Source organism: Aythya marila (genome assembly GCF_965140915.1).
Source record: "Aythya marila genome assembly, chromosome: 19".
NCBI lineage: Eukaryota > Metazoa > Chordata > Aves > Anseriformes > Anatidae > Aythya > Aythya marila.
The window spans coordinates 7,226,307-7,240,725 of NC_139060.1; the positions used below are offsets into that span (position 1 = coordinate 7,226,307).

At 40.5% G+C, this 14,419-nt stretch overlaps 1 protein-coding gene across 1 annotated transcript in view; it reads left to right on the forward strand.

The window, feature by feature from the left end:
- The first annotated feature begins 911 nt into the window (after positions 1-911).
- Positions 912-14,419, forward strand: part of MED27 (mediator complex subunit 27) — a 93,543-nt gene continuing 80,035 nt past the window's right edge. The window contains exons 1-2 of the mRNA XM_082775647.1: positions 912-1,133; positions 3,723-3,867. Of these exons, the coding sequence (XP_082631773.1) occupies positions 928-1,133; positions 3,723-3,867 (351 nt within the window). The 5' untranslated portion in view covers positions 912-927. The remainder of the gene's footprint in view (positions 1,134-3,722; positions 3,868-14,419) is intronic.

A 14,419-nucleotide genomic window follows, 5' to 3' on the forward strand; every position in this document is an offset into this window, starting at 1 on the left:
AATTAATACCTGTATGAAAGAGGTGGTTATTTATTTTAGAAACTGAAAAACAACAACAACAACAACAACAAAAACCAACCATCCCGGTGCTGCAGTTTACTCTGTGTGGAGTGACTACTGGCCTGTGCAGCGCTTCACTTATTTTAGCTTTATTTATTTTAGCTGCACTTGAAGGGTGAAAAAGAGCTGGTGGTAGGATCAGAAACATAATCAGCTCCTACAAAATCAAACCAGTAATGCTTGGCATTATGACAGCACTTTCAAACTCCACAGTGCTTGGCAAACATTTGATAATTGAGGCTGGGTCTCACCCTGTTACAGTAACTCAGGCCCTAACCTTAAAAACTTCATTGTGCCCATGAGCGTGAGGCTTACAGAAACATTCTTGCCAGCCTAAAACTAAGTGCAGTTGTTGCAGAAGGACGGGGGGGCTTCCTTTCTATTTTAAATGATTTTATTTCTGTCAGAACGCCTGCTAAAATCCATACGGTACATCAAAAGGAGGGGAATACACCCCAGCTCCTGAGGTAGCTAGGATACTACTAGCAGCGAATGATGCAAAGCATGGGAAAATAGAAGGAGAGAGGACACCTGACTGGAAAAAAAAATAACATTTTGAGGAAGGAGACAGGTGTGTCGGAGCTACACACACCAGCGCTCACTTTTTTTGCCCTAGGGCAGGGCAGACATTTCCTCAGTTTCTTCTTTCACACAGGGCGGGCGCGGTTTGCGAGAAGCAAACCCGCCCTTCCAGAAGAAACCCCTGACGTTACGAAGAGACGAAAATAAATAAATTAAATAAATAAAAAAAATGCTGAGGGAGGCGCCTGAGGGCAGCACGGCCCTCGGACTACATTTCCCAGGCTGCTCCGTGCCGCCGCGGCCTCGGCACGCTGCGGAGCGGAGGGAGGCCGGGCCCGGGCTAAGATGGCGGACGGGGTGCTGAGCCCCGGGGTGAACCTGGAGGCTTTCTCCCAGGCGATCGCCGCCATCCAGGCGCTGCGCTCCAGCGTGACGAGAGTCTTCGACTGCCTGAAGGATGGCATGCGGAACAAGGAGACGCTGGAAGGCCGCGAGAAGGGCTTCGTGGCCGCCTTCCAGGAGAGCCTGCACTCCGTCAGCCGCGACCTGGGGTGAGCAGCCGGCCCTCCGCTCCCAGCACCCGGGCGGGGAGAGGGGTCCCCGGGTCCCCTCGGCTTCTGGAGGAGATTTGGGGCGGCTAAAGGTGAAAGTGCCCCGCTCCGTGCCTCCCTGGGTGCTGCCTCCCCGTGACATGCCCTCCTAGAGGCTCCAGAGGGATGAGCCTCGCTCAGATGTTTGGCTTGTGGATAGGTGGCTGGGGCACTGTCGTGGCTGGCTGGGTGGTTTTGGTGGCAGGGGGATTGTTCTCTGTTTTTCTGAAGTTTTTTTGTTCGAAAATAATAATAATAATCGCTTTTTAGACTCTGAATCATCAGCAGCATCCAAGTGGTTGAAGGGTGTTACCAAAACTTGACAGGCTGGAAAGTTGCTTTGTGTAAATGTAATTATTTAGTACAGGCTGGTGCACTTCACAGAGGTCAAAACAACTCTTGAGGCTGCTGCTAATTGCGGCCCTGCTTGGTCCTCCCGGGTGTGCTGGGGCCGGTGCATCCCAGTGGAGCCCGCGGTGCTGTCAGGGACGTGTCCCAGCACAGGGTGACCCCTTCCAGGGTATCCTCAGGCCTCCAGAGGTGTCCAGACCAGGGTCTTCAGGAGGAGAAGCCCTGTGTTTTTTGGCTAATAGGTTTTGCTGATTTGTAGTTTGTAATAGTTGATGATGTATAGAATATCTTACCTGTTTGTTGCTTTCTATTAGGACAGAAGGTAAATAATCACTTTTGGGAATGATGCTGTACGCAGCTTTATAGACCTCTGTTGTGTCCCGTTGGTTTTTATGGTTTCCAAGCCGATGAGGCTTTGTTGTTCCCAATGTGGAAGCTGTGCCATCGCTTTGGTCATCCTTGTTTTCTCAATGGCTTTTTAAAGGACTCTATAGTGTAGAATAACCCACAAGTCTTGTTTCCAAATGATAACAGATAGCAACAGCCTCTGACCTCTTTTCTCATGTGCGCTATGATACGCTTCTTTAGGTTGCAGTTCATCATCCGTTGTTTTGGTGCTGTCAAGTTCTTCAGCAACTCTTTGCAGTTAGTCTTGTCCCTAGCACCCTACATGAGAATAGCTTCATCATAAAGCTTTACCAGTTCCTTTTTCACCCTGTTTTCCAGAACATTAACGGATATGTTGGTCAGTACTTGATGCCATTTCTTTCTTGATACCTCTAGATCATGTTTTTGATAATTTGATATAAATTTAATTTGTCTTTCTGAAAATGTAACTGCTCAAAAATAATGTAATTTATATAACATCTTAATATTAGATAATTCTGTTTTGGTTTTGGGAAGCATTGGTTTTGAGTAGTAAGTGAACACTCCAATGTGTATTGAAGTTAATGCTACCCGTGGACTTTGGCGTGAGTCATGAAAGTATTTACTGGAATCCTTGTTCAGCAAATTCTTAATTATCTTGTCTATTCACGTTTATTGTATAGTTCTGTCAACAAATGCTAAGTATGCTCATGAGTGGTCAAAGCACAAGAGACTTAGTGTAGGCCATGGAAGCTTGCGGGAATAATGATTAATAGAAAAGAGTTTTGTGGTAGGAAAGCATAGAAGTTACTTAGTGGTTAGTTCCTTGGTCATTAATGTTTATTTTCATAACTTTCATTAAATGCAAACAGATATTTGGGATTTTTCTTCACAGAGATTTCCATAAGTCACGCTTTAAAGGGGCTGAATCCTGCTCTTAATTTAGTGCAAGGTTTGAAGTTCAATTAGAGTAGGATTTGATGTTCATGAGTCACGAGGAGAGGCACCTGATTAGTCATGTCATTTGGAAAACTGCATTTTATATCTGTGCAAAGTAGCCAGTCTTTCTTTTCCAGCTGATTAATGCGAGTTTTTAACATTGCCTAACTCTTGTTATTATTAAATGTAGCGTTTGACAAATGAGATATGAAGTAATAATAGATCATTTTCACACTGATCGTTTCTTCATGGAAAAATGGTGCTTATTAAGCTTTAGTTGGGTATTTTGTACACGTCTACAGATGTACAGGTTGCTCATGGAAAACAGAAGATGCTTCCTTGCCCTGACAACTTGGAATGCATTAGAACAATCACAGTCTTCGGAGGACCACCTCCAGGATTAGGACTAATGCCAGTTCATATGTATATTTACATGAGGACGGTGTTAATTTCTAGTGCGTTATGGAAATTACAAGACATCTGCCTGCTTCATAATTCTCCTGTTGTCCATAGTATCGCAGCCAATGCTTCAAGTCAGAATTTTGTGACTTCTGAGGGTGTGCTTTGCTCAGAAGATGAGTTGGGTTCTGGAAATGTTTGCAAACAGGACACACCATAATTTGACTCTTTCCTTTCTGTCTTACAAAGACTCTTGACTTGTACTTTCTCTACTTAGAAGCAATGAGCTTAATGACTAACAGGCCACTTAAAACTTTTTGGATAATGGCAGTGATTAAGCTGTTTGTTTTTTAATCAAATTGGGCAGATATGTTAAGCATACAGATACTAAAATAGAGTGTAAACATGATTGCTGTTTCTGTAGGAGGACCGCACATCTTAGGTACACGTATCTCCAGATCTGCCTTCAGAAAATGCTGTTGTATTTTCTTTCAGTGAGCTGGAGCGTCTGAGCAATCTGGTTGGTAAACCCTCTGAGAACCATCCCTTGCACAACAGCGGACTGTTGAGCCTAGATCCTGTTCAGGACAAAACACCTCTTTACAGCCAACTTCTGCAAGCCTACAAATGGTCAAATAAGGTAACAGAATACATTGATGGAATAGAGTTGTGTGTTCCTCCAGAAGGACTGATTTGTGGTACAGCAAACCTCTGAATATTAAAGGCTGTCAAAATTGCTGATTTTTTTTATGAAGTGGGGAGCATAATACATACCTGGAATTACTTTCAAGTGAGATGAAAAATGGTATTTCAACTGAAAGGAGACTTTTCTGCAATTTAAGTGTGTCCATGTTTTTCTAAGGTAGTGTTGACTCCAAGACGGAATAATTCTCTTTGTGATAGCTGTTTAGCATCTTGTCTTATGTAGATATTAAATAAAAGTATGTTCTGTCCTCACACCTGTCAGTAATCACTGTAGCAGAAATCGGTGGGATATTAGAGCAGAGAATCATGAGCTTATGTTATGTTGCCTCTAAAACTATTTGTAGAAAAACTCGGAGGGAAGTTGTCATCATCAGGAATGCTGATGGCTTTCTGTATCATTTGCTCCTGTTAAAACCATTTCTGCCTGATTTCAGAGCTAACTCTGTATCAAACATCTTTGACATAGCTAATGTTTTTTGCATTGTATATGTTATGGAATTTTAAGTAATGCAAAAAGAAAATGCAGATAATACTATTGCTTTTTTTTTTGTATTTTTAAGAATGAATTGTTTTTGTTGTAAGAAACTTCTGATGAAAATCAACTCAATAATCTTGTGTGCTGAATATGTTTAGGGACGGAAGTTGGGTAGGTATCTTTGCCCTGGACATAGTCTACTTATGGTGGGTACATCAAAAATACCCCTTTCTTCCCATCTGATTTTATTTAATAAGTAAACATTACATTATTGCAATTAATATTAATCCCTGTGTGAGCACTGTTATGCTTCGGTTTGCCTGTTCCCATCCTGAATTTTTAGAACATGTACATTACTTTTTATAGAAATACTGAAATGAATCAGTATTTAAAAGTTTTCTTAAGATTATTTTTGAAGTGTTTAGTGAGCTGTTGCAAAATGTAGAGGATGGATTCATTTCTGTTTTGGAACTGCTGTTAGTGAGAGATTCTGGAGTTGTGGCTCTTAACAACTGTGTACAAGACAGCAGGAGTAAGCAAGAATAATAAATCTGAAAATAGCTGGGGCATTGCAAGACAATTCCACTCTAAATTATTTATTGCAGTACATGAGCAAGGAAGACTTTCTGGCTACACGAGTACTTGGTAGGCAAATTCTTGTTATAAACTGAGCCAACCGATTTAACATTATTTGGAATTAAGATGGACTACTACAATGATTTTTGTATGAATAGCACCATAATATTTATACAGCCACTTTTCAGAATGCAAATGTGTGTTATGTCTTCTAAAATCCATAGAATTTAGCATCAGTAGAAATTTTGGTATGGTTGGAAAATGGGGGACAGGAGAGATGTTAAAGTAGAAATTTGACAGCTGAGAAAATTTTTCTTGTTTGTTTGTGTTTCTTGCTGTTATTCAAAGTGATTATCGGCACTGAAGAGGAAATAATTTGCTACTTTCAGACAAAGCCACTTACCATTTATACTTAACTGCATGACAAGTTTAGAAGTTTAAGTCTTCAGTGATTTAATTCTTTCTTTAGGATATTATCAAAGTAAACTCTGATGATAATGAAATAGTTCTGGAAGAGTTATTATAATGAAGCTTTTTATTAACTTAGAGTCTAACGGAGGTTTGAAAAACAGTTTTTTAATACTAGCTTCTGATTTCAGAAAGCAGAAAGGTTTACCTGTGCACTCACATTTCAATTTTCCTAGAGAGGGGGGGAGGAAGTTTTTTTTTTTTTTTTCTTCTAGCTTTGTTATCATTTTTTTTTAGCTGTAAAACAAGTCAAACATACAATTTCATTTGTATTTCAAAAATTGCTTTCTACCTAGTGGTTCTTCAGAATTTTACTGCAGTCTTTTCTAGGGTTTGTAATGACCAGCAGGCATGAATAGGTTGCCCCTCTTTATAATAACAGATGTTACCTGTGCTGAGCATAGATAATACTATTAGCACCAAAGACCCTGGTGGTGCCTGTGTAGGTTGCTGCTTAATTCTTCATTACTAAATACATTTCTGGGATAAGTATTATTTCATTACATCTTTTGGCCACCTTTTGTTTTCGTTATGTGTGCCTGGTGTTTGCTGTTGCTTGGAAGGGAGGATTTGGATGTGGTGATTTGTCAATACGCTTTATGCCTGTTCACATTTAATTTTTAATTTGTGACCCCTTTGTGGCTTGCTTGCTTGTATTTTTGATGAGCTGAGATAAGGGCATTTTCCTCTCTCTGATTGTTCATGCATTACTGATGGCCTGAATAGCCACGCTGCTGCCAGGGGAGGATAGATGGAGTAGTTTCAGAGCTTATGGTGCAATTCCGAAAGGACATTCATAAAATACAGGGGAAATGAACGCACACACAATTTCAGTTGCATGTTTCAAGGCATGCTGTTTATTTCTAAAACATGGGGAGCATGATAATAAAGTAGCTTGTGAGGCAGTTATAAGTCAGGTCGGTAATAATAGCTGGGCTATTTCATGAGAAGCAAATTGGTTTTTGGTATATCCAAGTACTGTATGTTTTTTAAAAATGGCTTTGATACATTTCTTAATTATTATTTATTTTTATCTAAAGCTGAAAGAACAATTAAAGGCCTGAAATGGTATGCTTTTAAAAAAGAAATCAGAATTTCAAAAATCGTCCTATATAATAGTCCGGTTAAAAGCTGAGATATATTTTTTGGTCCATTTATATCAGTATATCTGCTTTGGAATCAATCTCTGGCAGTTTTTGGAGACTGCAGTGATAGTAGTCTACCAAATACCATAAGCCACATGACGCTCTTTAAACCACAGTAGTACTATCAACTTGTTAGAGTAGTTATTCCTTCAGATTAACAGCTTTATCTTTGATGCTGGGTCAAGCAAATACCCAGTCTTGGTTTGGTGATGGATGCCCAAACAAGTTTTTTGAGTTAAGTGCTGGGAAGTGTAGTGAAACTCATACTCACAGACTTTTTCCTTACAGGATTGTGTTATCTTGGCAGCTCTTGTTATTTATTAGCATCTGCTATCCTGATATTTACTTACTGCAGTTTACCCAATAGTTCTGCAGATGGTTGAAGTTGTCCATATAATAGAAGCAGCTGTTTGGGAACTCAACAGCTTGTCAAAGGCATTAATTACACACACATGCAGCTGTAAAGGAACTTTACTTTTCCAGGTGTTTAACAGAGCTTAAAAGCTAGAGCTGACATAAACATGAGAAGTTTAAATCGATCTTATTGCAAGCAAAAGCTAAGTGGTTTTGTCTTTGCTTTTGCTAACTGGCTTCTTTTATAAATCAGTAAAATCATACAGGTACAACAGTTTGACTGTGGGTGCATAGAAGCATGCAGTAGCTTTGGATCAGCATTTAGGCTGGCTTCATAGTTATTTTATTTTCCCCTATTCAATTTTATTTAAGAAAAGAGGTTTCCTTTGTTACGATTGACGTGCAGTTTCCCAGAAGGATCCTTATCTGCCCTCTAATGTAATACTGAGGATACGATATTAGATAAGACAAAAATGAGCAATCATTCGTGCGGGTGATGCGATGCAGCCGAGGTATTCCCTGCAAGTTAGGGCGCTCGCAGAAATCAGACGTAGTCCTTTTGATGCAGACCATCCCTGTGTAATAGCTGTAGTTGATTTATGTCTGAAGAGTTTCTGTGCTGTTCTGGGACTGTTCCTCAGCACTCGACCTGCAGGGTGATGCTGCCTTGCTTCTTGTCACCTGCTGCCTACTTCTTGGTGGTATTAGGAGGCGAGGAAAACTACAAGGGAAACAAAGGGTTTTGTGGGCAGGAGTGTAATTATTGATGATGCGATTAAAGCAATATAACATGGATATCTCATATATAAAGCATTTAATAAGCTTATGCTGGTATGGTTGCCTGAGCCAGCTGTAGCAGCCAGGGTAGATGCAGGTTTTTGGAGTCCAGAAATTTGAACTCATTCTTTGAGTAGGGAATTTTTTTTTTTTGTCTGCTGCTTTAGTGAGGTTATTTATTGCCTGTAGTGTATATTTGTTCATCCTCTTTGCCCTTGGCAGAGCATTTGTATACCCTCGCCCCGTGCATGCCCGAGGCAGTGTCTGTTAAGGTGTTCCCTTTGACTCCAGCGGAACAGAAAATACGCAGCATATTGTGTGTTCACTGAGCTAGGCAAATGCTTTCGGAGGGCAGGTTCCCCCTCTCTTAGGGGGTGCTGTCAAGTACTTCATGCCCAGCATTTGAGCTTTAATCACCGCTATAGATTCTGGTAGAGGTTTTTTACTTATTTGAGTGTTGGGTTTTTTGATTTGTTTTGTGGTGGGTTTTGTGTCTTTGTTTTTTTGTGTTCTAATTTTATTTGAAGAGCATGCACCCAGTGAATCAACTAGCAAATTCCATAGGATCACTCTTTCTGCCAGGCTTAAAAAACATTGTCTTTGTTGGACAGCAGCAACCAAGTCTTTACTGAGCTGCCGGGTGACTGCAGCATTAGCAATTTCCTTGCCCAAGTGTGTTTCCTACAAGCCTTCTCTCCCTACCCCCTTTTTTTTTTTCTTGGTAGAGTTTATTTTCAGACTTTCAAAGAATACGATTAACAGCAGCACAGGTGGGGGAAATTTAGAATAATTTTGGTACTGAAAAGGCGATGTTATCTTAATTTTTTTTCCTGGACTTCAACTTCATGGAAGCACAGTGCTGTATGTTCCAGTGAGCTGGATAAGTGTGTGCTGAGTTTGTCTGTTTGCTTTTCTCAGATTCCAGCCCGTCTGTAGTTTGAACCAACGTGTGTAGGTTTGTCGGTGGTGGTGGTGGTATTGTTTTTTGTTGTCATGAGATGGCATTTAACAGTCATGGCAGTGGTGTGTTTGGGAAGGCTGTTAGCTACCACTTCAAGCAGAAAGCAAAAAAATCAACTTCTCAGACTTTGTGACTCTCCGGGTGAATAGGATTTAGGTGAAATTATTTAATTTACTCATCTGTGACAAGACTATGGCAACTTCCATAGGCTTTACAGTATGAGTGGTACTCATACCAAGTGAACAGAGGTGGATAGTTGCTGTCATGAGTTCGTTTAACTGGCAAATACAAACCTAAAAGAGAGATTCCTGTTGAGATGCAGAGTGAAATACATTAAAAATATTTCAATTTAAATTTATTACCTCATAGCTTCCTCTTGTTTTTCACATGAATTTAAAATCGAACTGTTAAGATAATCACCGTTAATGAATTAAAATGATTTTCGGTCACATGACAAAATTAAAAAAGGAATACATAGTTTTTGTATATTAAATTATCTTGATGTGTTCCCTGATAAATTGTGTAAATTGTTTGTTGTAGGTCTCAAAAAAAAATACTAATAAAAAAAATCAATAGAGCCTGTAGAGAAAGTCCAGACTTGTTAGGCTGCCCTTGGTAGCTTAATATTGATTAGACACAAATATTGAGTTTAATGACAATAAATGCCATTAAATGTTAACCATAATGGTAGAGGAAGACCGTCAAAGCAATCTTTTCTTGTTCTTCCTGATTGTAAAATGAAGTGCTCGTTCCAAGCAACATTAATTTTCATTTTTGGATGCGCTCAAACATTTTGAATTTAATGTAGTTTTACAGTAGCATGGACAGTGTAACTGAATTATTGTGCTGGCAGTTGTCTGGAAGTGCAGGCAGCTGGCCAAGATTTTGTCCTTTCAGGACTTTATTCTGTAAGAATGCAGCGTTGTGATAGCCTGGCACAATGCTGTGTGGAGACCCAGCTGTTTTCTGCTGAGATTTCTTCCACCCTAGCTGGGGAAGGGTTTGTGTTCTCTCACATCAGTGACACACGTGTAGTATCAGGACAGACTGTCCCCATACCTGGATCAGCTTCTTGCCCAGTGCTTCTGGAGGCTGCTTTGGAAGATCACCTGTGCTTGCTGGGGTAGGAGGAGGAAGGTTTGTGGTGAGTAGGAGCTCTAAAGAAGTTACTTAGGGAAAAGAGTTGAAGTTGCTAAGTCCTTTGGTTTGATTACAGAAGGGATCAAATGGAAAAAATAAGAATTGAATTGAAGCTAAATGGCTGCAAGCAGAGTTTCTGCCCCAAGAATATTTCTGTAGCGCTCTGAAGAGCACAAATTACTTTGTAGGAGCAGAAGCAGTGCTCAAAGAGGGACTGGGCTGCAAAATCTCTTCTGGATTACCAGGGGTGGACTCCTTTCCTAAGTAGATAAGCCATTGGAGTTGATATTTCTGCTGCTGGAGAAATGAATGATACACGTCCTTGTGTTTTCTTGTACACAGAGCACAAAATAGGAGCTGGGCCACTTGGTTTCTATTCTTGCCTTTCTTATTAATTTTTGTTGTAACCTTGAGCAGTATGCATGATTTCGCCGTGCCTCATTTTTATTATGGATAAAGTGGGATAATACTTAACCTACTTCTCGGGAGAGTTTCTGGTCTAAATGTGTCCCAAGTGCATTGGGTTCTTTGGATGGAAATGCATTGTAGATGCCAAGTATTGTATAGTTAGTGACTAATGTTGTTTGCCTGGCAGTCTGGAAGAACGCCCTTTAATGGGCTTTTAATTTTGTGTGATTTTAGGCAAATGTTTTGGTGAAATGCCCTTGTTATTCAGAATTACATTAATATTCCTTTCATTATTTTTTTTAAATGACAACAGGTGCTTACTTCTTTGCCTGCAGCTGCCATGGATATTAATTATTGGTCAGTTGTCTGCATGGAGAGTATTCAATTTTGTTATTGCAGGGTTGATTTTAGTGACCAGCAAAGATGGGGTTGGAAAATGCAGGTAGTGTGCAAATTATCCTTAATATTACAGTGGTGGTGGAAGAATCACTGGAAAAGCTATGAGGAAGGAAAAAACTGCTTGTAGCTTTGACTCTCCCTAGAAGTCCTGCCCAAAGCAGCACTTGGGGCATTAGAGGTGGGTAACAGCAGCTGTGTCCATCTTCTTCTTGGGAGGGTGCATCTTCCCTCCTCAGCTGGGTGTCCCTGAGATTTACAGCTCTTGGGCCCCGAGTTTCATTGCCTTGTATTACTATGCCATTCCTGAACAAAAAGCTCCAACCCAGGGCTATCCTGCCTCGTTTATTGTAACTGTGAAAACGTTTTTGACAGCTAATAATCGGAACAAAAGGAAATGAAAATTACCAGCCTCTTTTTTCTTTGCATTACTGCTAAGATGCTGCGGCAGGTGAGATTTTGCTACACTTAATTCTTTGGCAGGTCAGTTGAGGTTCATTGACATTTTAGTAGACTGAGGTTAGTTTGTTCCTTCAAGAAGAGGAGAGTGACAGTCAGTACTTTGTCACTAAAAAAAAAAAAAGAGAGACATAATTAGCCTTTGATTCTGGCTTGTTATGTGGTTTTGATGTTTTATATCTGTGATCTTCCCAGAGTTATAATTGTAATAATTCACACTAGGATGTTATTGCGAGATGAGGTTATACGGGTCCGAATGGAGTTTGCCTTTCTTGCTGGGTTGTGTTAGAGTACTTCATTTCAAATCTGAAACAGCCTGAGAGGATGGTAAGGTGTTTTGCTATTGTGGTGCCTGGTGTTTGTTGTTTTTCAACAGTATTTTGTAAAGCTCCAATCCAAATAATGCTGTAAGCAGTACTGGTCTCACTTTTCCTAATTATGGGAAGTGATACATCAATACACACTGTCATAAATCACAGCCCCCTTGTCAGCTGGTGGGAATTGTTTAATGCTGTGCAACACCTCTATGGGCTAATGAGTATTTTTCTCCTGTTTCTTTGCTAAGTATTAATGCTCTAGCTGTTAGCCTATTTCAGGATGGAATTGATTGATGTCGGTCTATTTTAACCAAAACACTTCTGCCCACTCCCAGTTCTTCCTCCCCTAACGCCTTTTCTCCTCTGCAGGAACTCTTCAAACAGTTGGTGCCGGATGGCGAGTTGTGTGATGTGTAAGTCAGTGATCACGTCCCCTTCTAACCTGTGTCATGCTGTCATCAGGCCAAATTGGTTAAAACTGCATTGATAATATTAATATCAGACTTGGGATCAAGCTAAGTCATGCACACACACAGAATTGCAGTATGCAGATGAATAAGTCATGGTACCGACATTAGGTTGGAATAAAATGCTTTACTTTTAGAAGCTGAGCAATACAGCAACGATACAACGTGCTGTCTAGAGATTAGTTGAAGAATATGGAATAGAAGAATGGGACTGCAGAACTACAGGAGCGTTGTCACTAACCCTCAGAGCCAGCTCTCCTCTGAAGTTTTGGTTTATGTGCCCTCCCAGGGGCTCAGCCTGACTTGCTGCTGGTGATGAAAGCCTGCTGGTCTTCCAGTGCGTGGTGGCCACCATGAAAGCACAGAGGATTTTGTCAGAGACTCCAGTCCCTCTAATTGCCCCAGCAAAGAGTGCAGTAGAAAGAGAGCATCACCAAACCTTCATTGTCATCCAAAGAGCTTGGTATTGTAAAGCCTGTATGTGCTTAAAAAACTTGAGTTGTTTATTCATCCTCATATAAGAACCAGGCAGGGATTGTTAACTGTGGAAAACAGCTTTCTTCTGTTTCGTTGGACAGAATAAAAACCTTATTCTCTCTGGTAAATCAATACAACTTCCTGAATTCTGTGGCTGTCTGTAAAATTGTCTATGATACATAAAGACTGGGCCCTTCTGTATTATTTTCAAATTATTTTTTATGTACATGGCAACATTTCCAGAGGAAAAGAAGGTCCACCTTTATGTTAGTTTCCTTTCTGTGTGGAAGGTTGCACAAAAAATCCCAACAAGCAGATGATTTTATCATGTGTGAGATGGGGGATTGGACTAGATGATTTTTCCAGGTCCCTTCCAATTCCTAATGTTCTGTGATTTTGGGGATTTCTGTCTTTTTTCCCCCCATCTCTTTACATAGTTGCCCAAACACTTTATTTTATTTTACTGGCTTAAATTGTCTCATAAGGCATAAACCAGAATCTTACCCAAAATAGTAAGATGTACCTGTGGTTTCACTTGAGAGAATTTCCTGAGGTCTGGCCCGTTATTTGTAGTTCTTCTAGACTAGGTTGTAGGGTTTTAATTGTATGGGAAAACCAAAGATGCTTCTGACAATCCCCATTGCAGCCTGCGGGTAGGAGTGATAACCGCTTTGGGGTCCTCATCTCTCAAAGGAAGCTGCGTCTCGCTTTCTTTGAAGCGAATTAAAGATGCTTGTAAAGTGTTTGGGGACCTTCATATGAAGGGTATTCAAGGAATATGAACACTAATATAAAATAACTGATAAAGCCGATAAACATCCTATTGGTATTCTTTCTGTGGAAAAGGTTTTTTTTGTAGCTTCTAAAGGAAATCAAACAAAATGGAAATTTTAATGATGTCACCCTGATGCTCTCCGCTATTGTTGTTGTCTGATCTTGCGCTGTGTCTGTTATTTGGGTTTTATGCAGAAGTGCACTCATCTCTAATCTCGTTTGTGTTTCTTTTTTTGGAGTTACTAAAGCTGATCCCCTCAGTTTGTGGAGGGACTTGATGGTTTGAATTGCATATGAGCAATACTCAGCTCCTCCCCATTGTATCTTGATCAGACCCTGCTAATAACTGGGCTACAAAACATGGAAGTTGCCTAAAAGCTAATAAATGTGAAGATGGTCTGGGTAAGGAGCTGTGTGTAATCAAAGTGCAGTTCAGACAACTAGTTTGGATATCGTGTCATGGAAATTTACATTTGGTAAAAATGTGACAAGGATTTTATGTTCAGGAGCGGTTAATTCTGAGCTTTGACTATTGGAGATGTGTAACCCAGAAAGTCCATGGCAATTCTTGAAATCTCTAACCTCAATACATGTGCCTGAGTACGTACTGCTTCTGATTTTCCTCAGATTAAAAAAAAAAATCCCCTACCCTGCAGTAGCATTGTCATTTTGTGGCTCTGATGCTGTGACAATTGCAGAATGGGAGGAAGAAATTCCAGAGCACAACAGTGGTACCCGTGCTGTTCCCACAGATGCCTGCTTTTTAGTTGTGATACAAAGGTGTAGTGCAGAGGATGTGCAGTTGATCTTAGATGGCCTTTGAGAGAATTTGATGCTTCCAAAATATTTCTATTAATAAAATGAAATGGGTGATGATTTGAAGAAAGTTGTCTGTTCTCAAAGGTGTGAGATTTCACTCGTGACATTGGATAAGCCACTTAGGACGTTCACACTCTGCAGTAGATGCAGTCATTTCACATTCTCCTGGGTGCATGTGGGGAGCAGTTGTTTATTTTTGCAGGTGAACTTTACTTCGGATCTGGCCAGATATCTGACCCAGCTGTTAGGGATACTTCAGTTTTGTGCAGTAGGCTTCTGTTCTGCTTTGTGAAAGAACCCTGATGAATGAATGACTCTTCTGCAGAAAACCCAGAGCTGACTTCGCTTCTGTTGTAAAGAGCTGCTGCTTGAGAGCCCCGTAGAAGTCTGAGTAGTGCTACAACGGGGCAGTCGGGGGACTGGGAGATGGAGAACAGATGAGAATATGGGTGTTGCACTCGAAGCTCCTTCGCT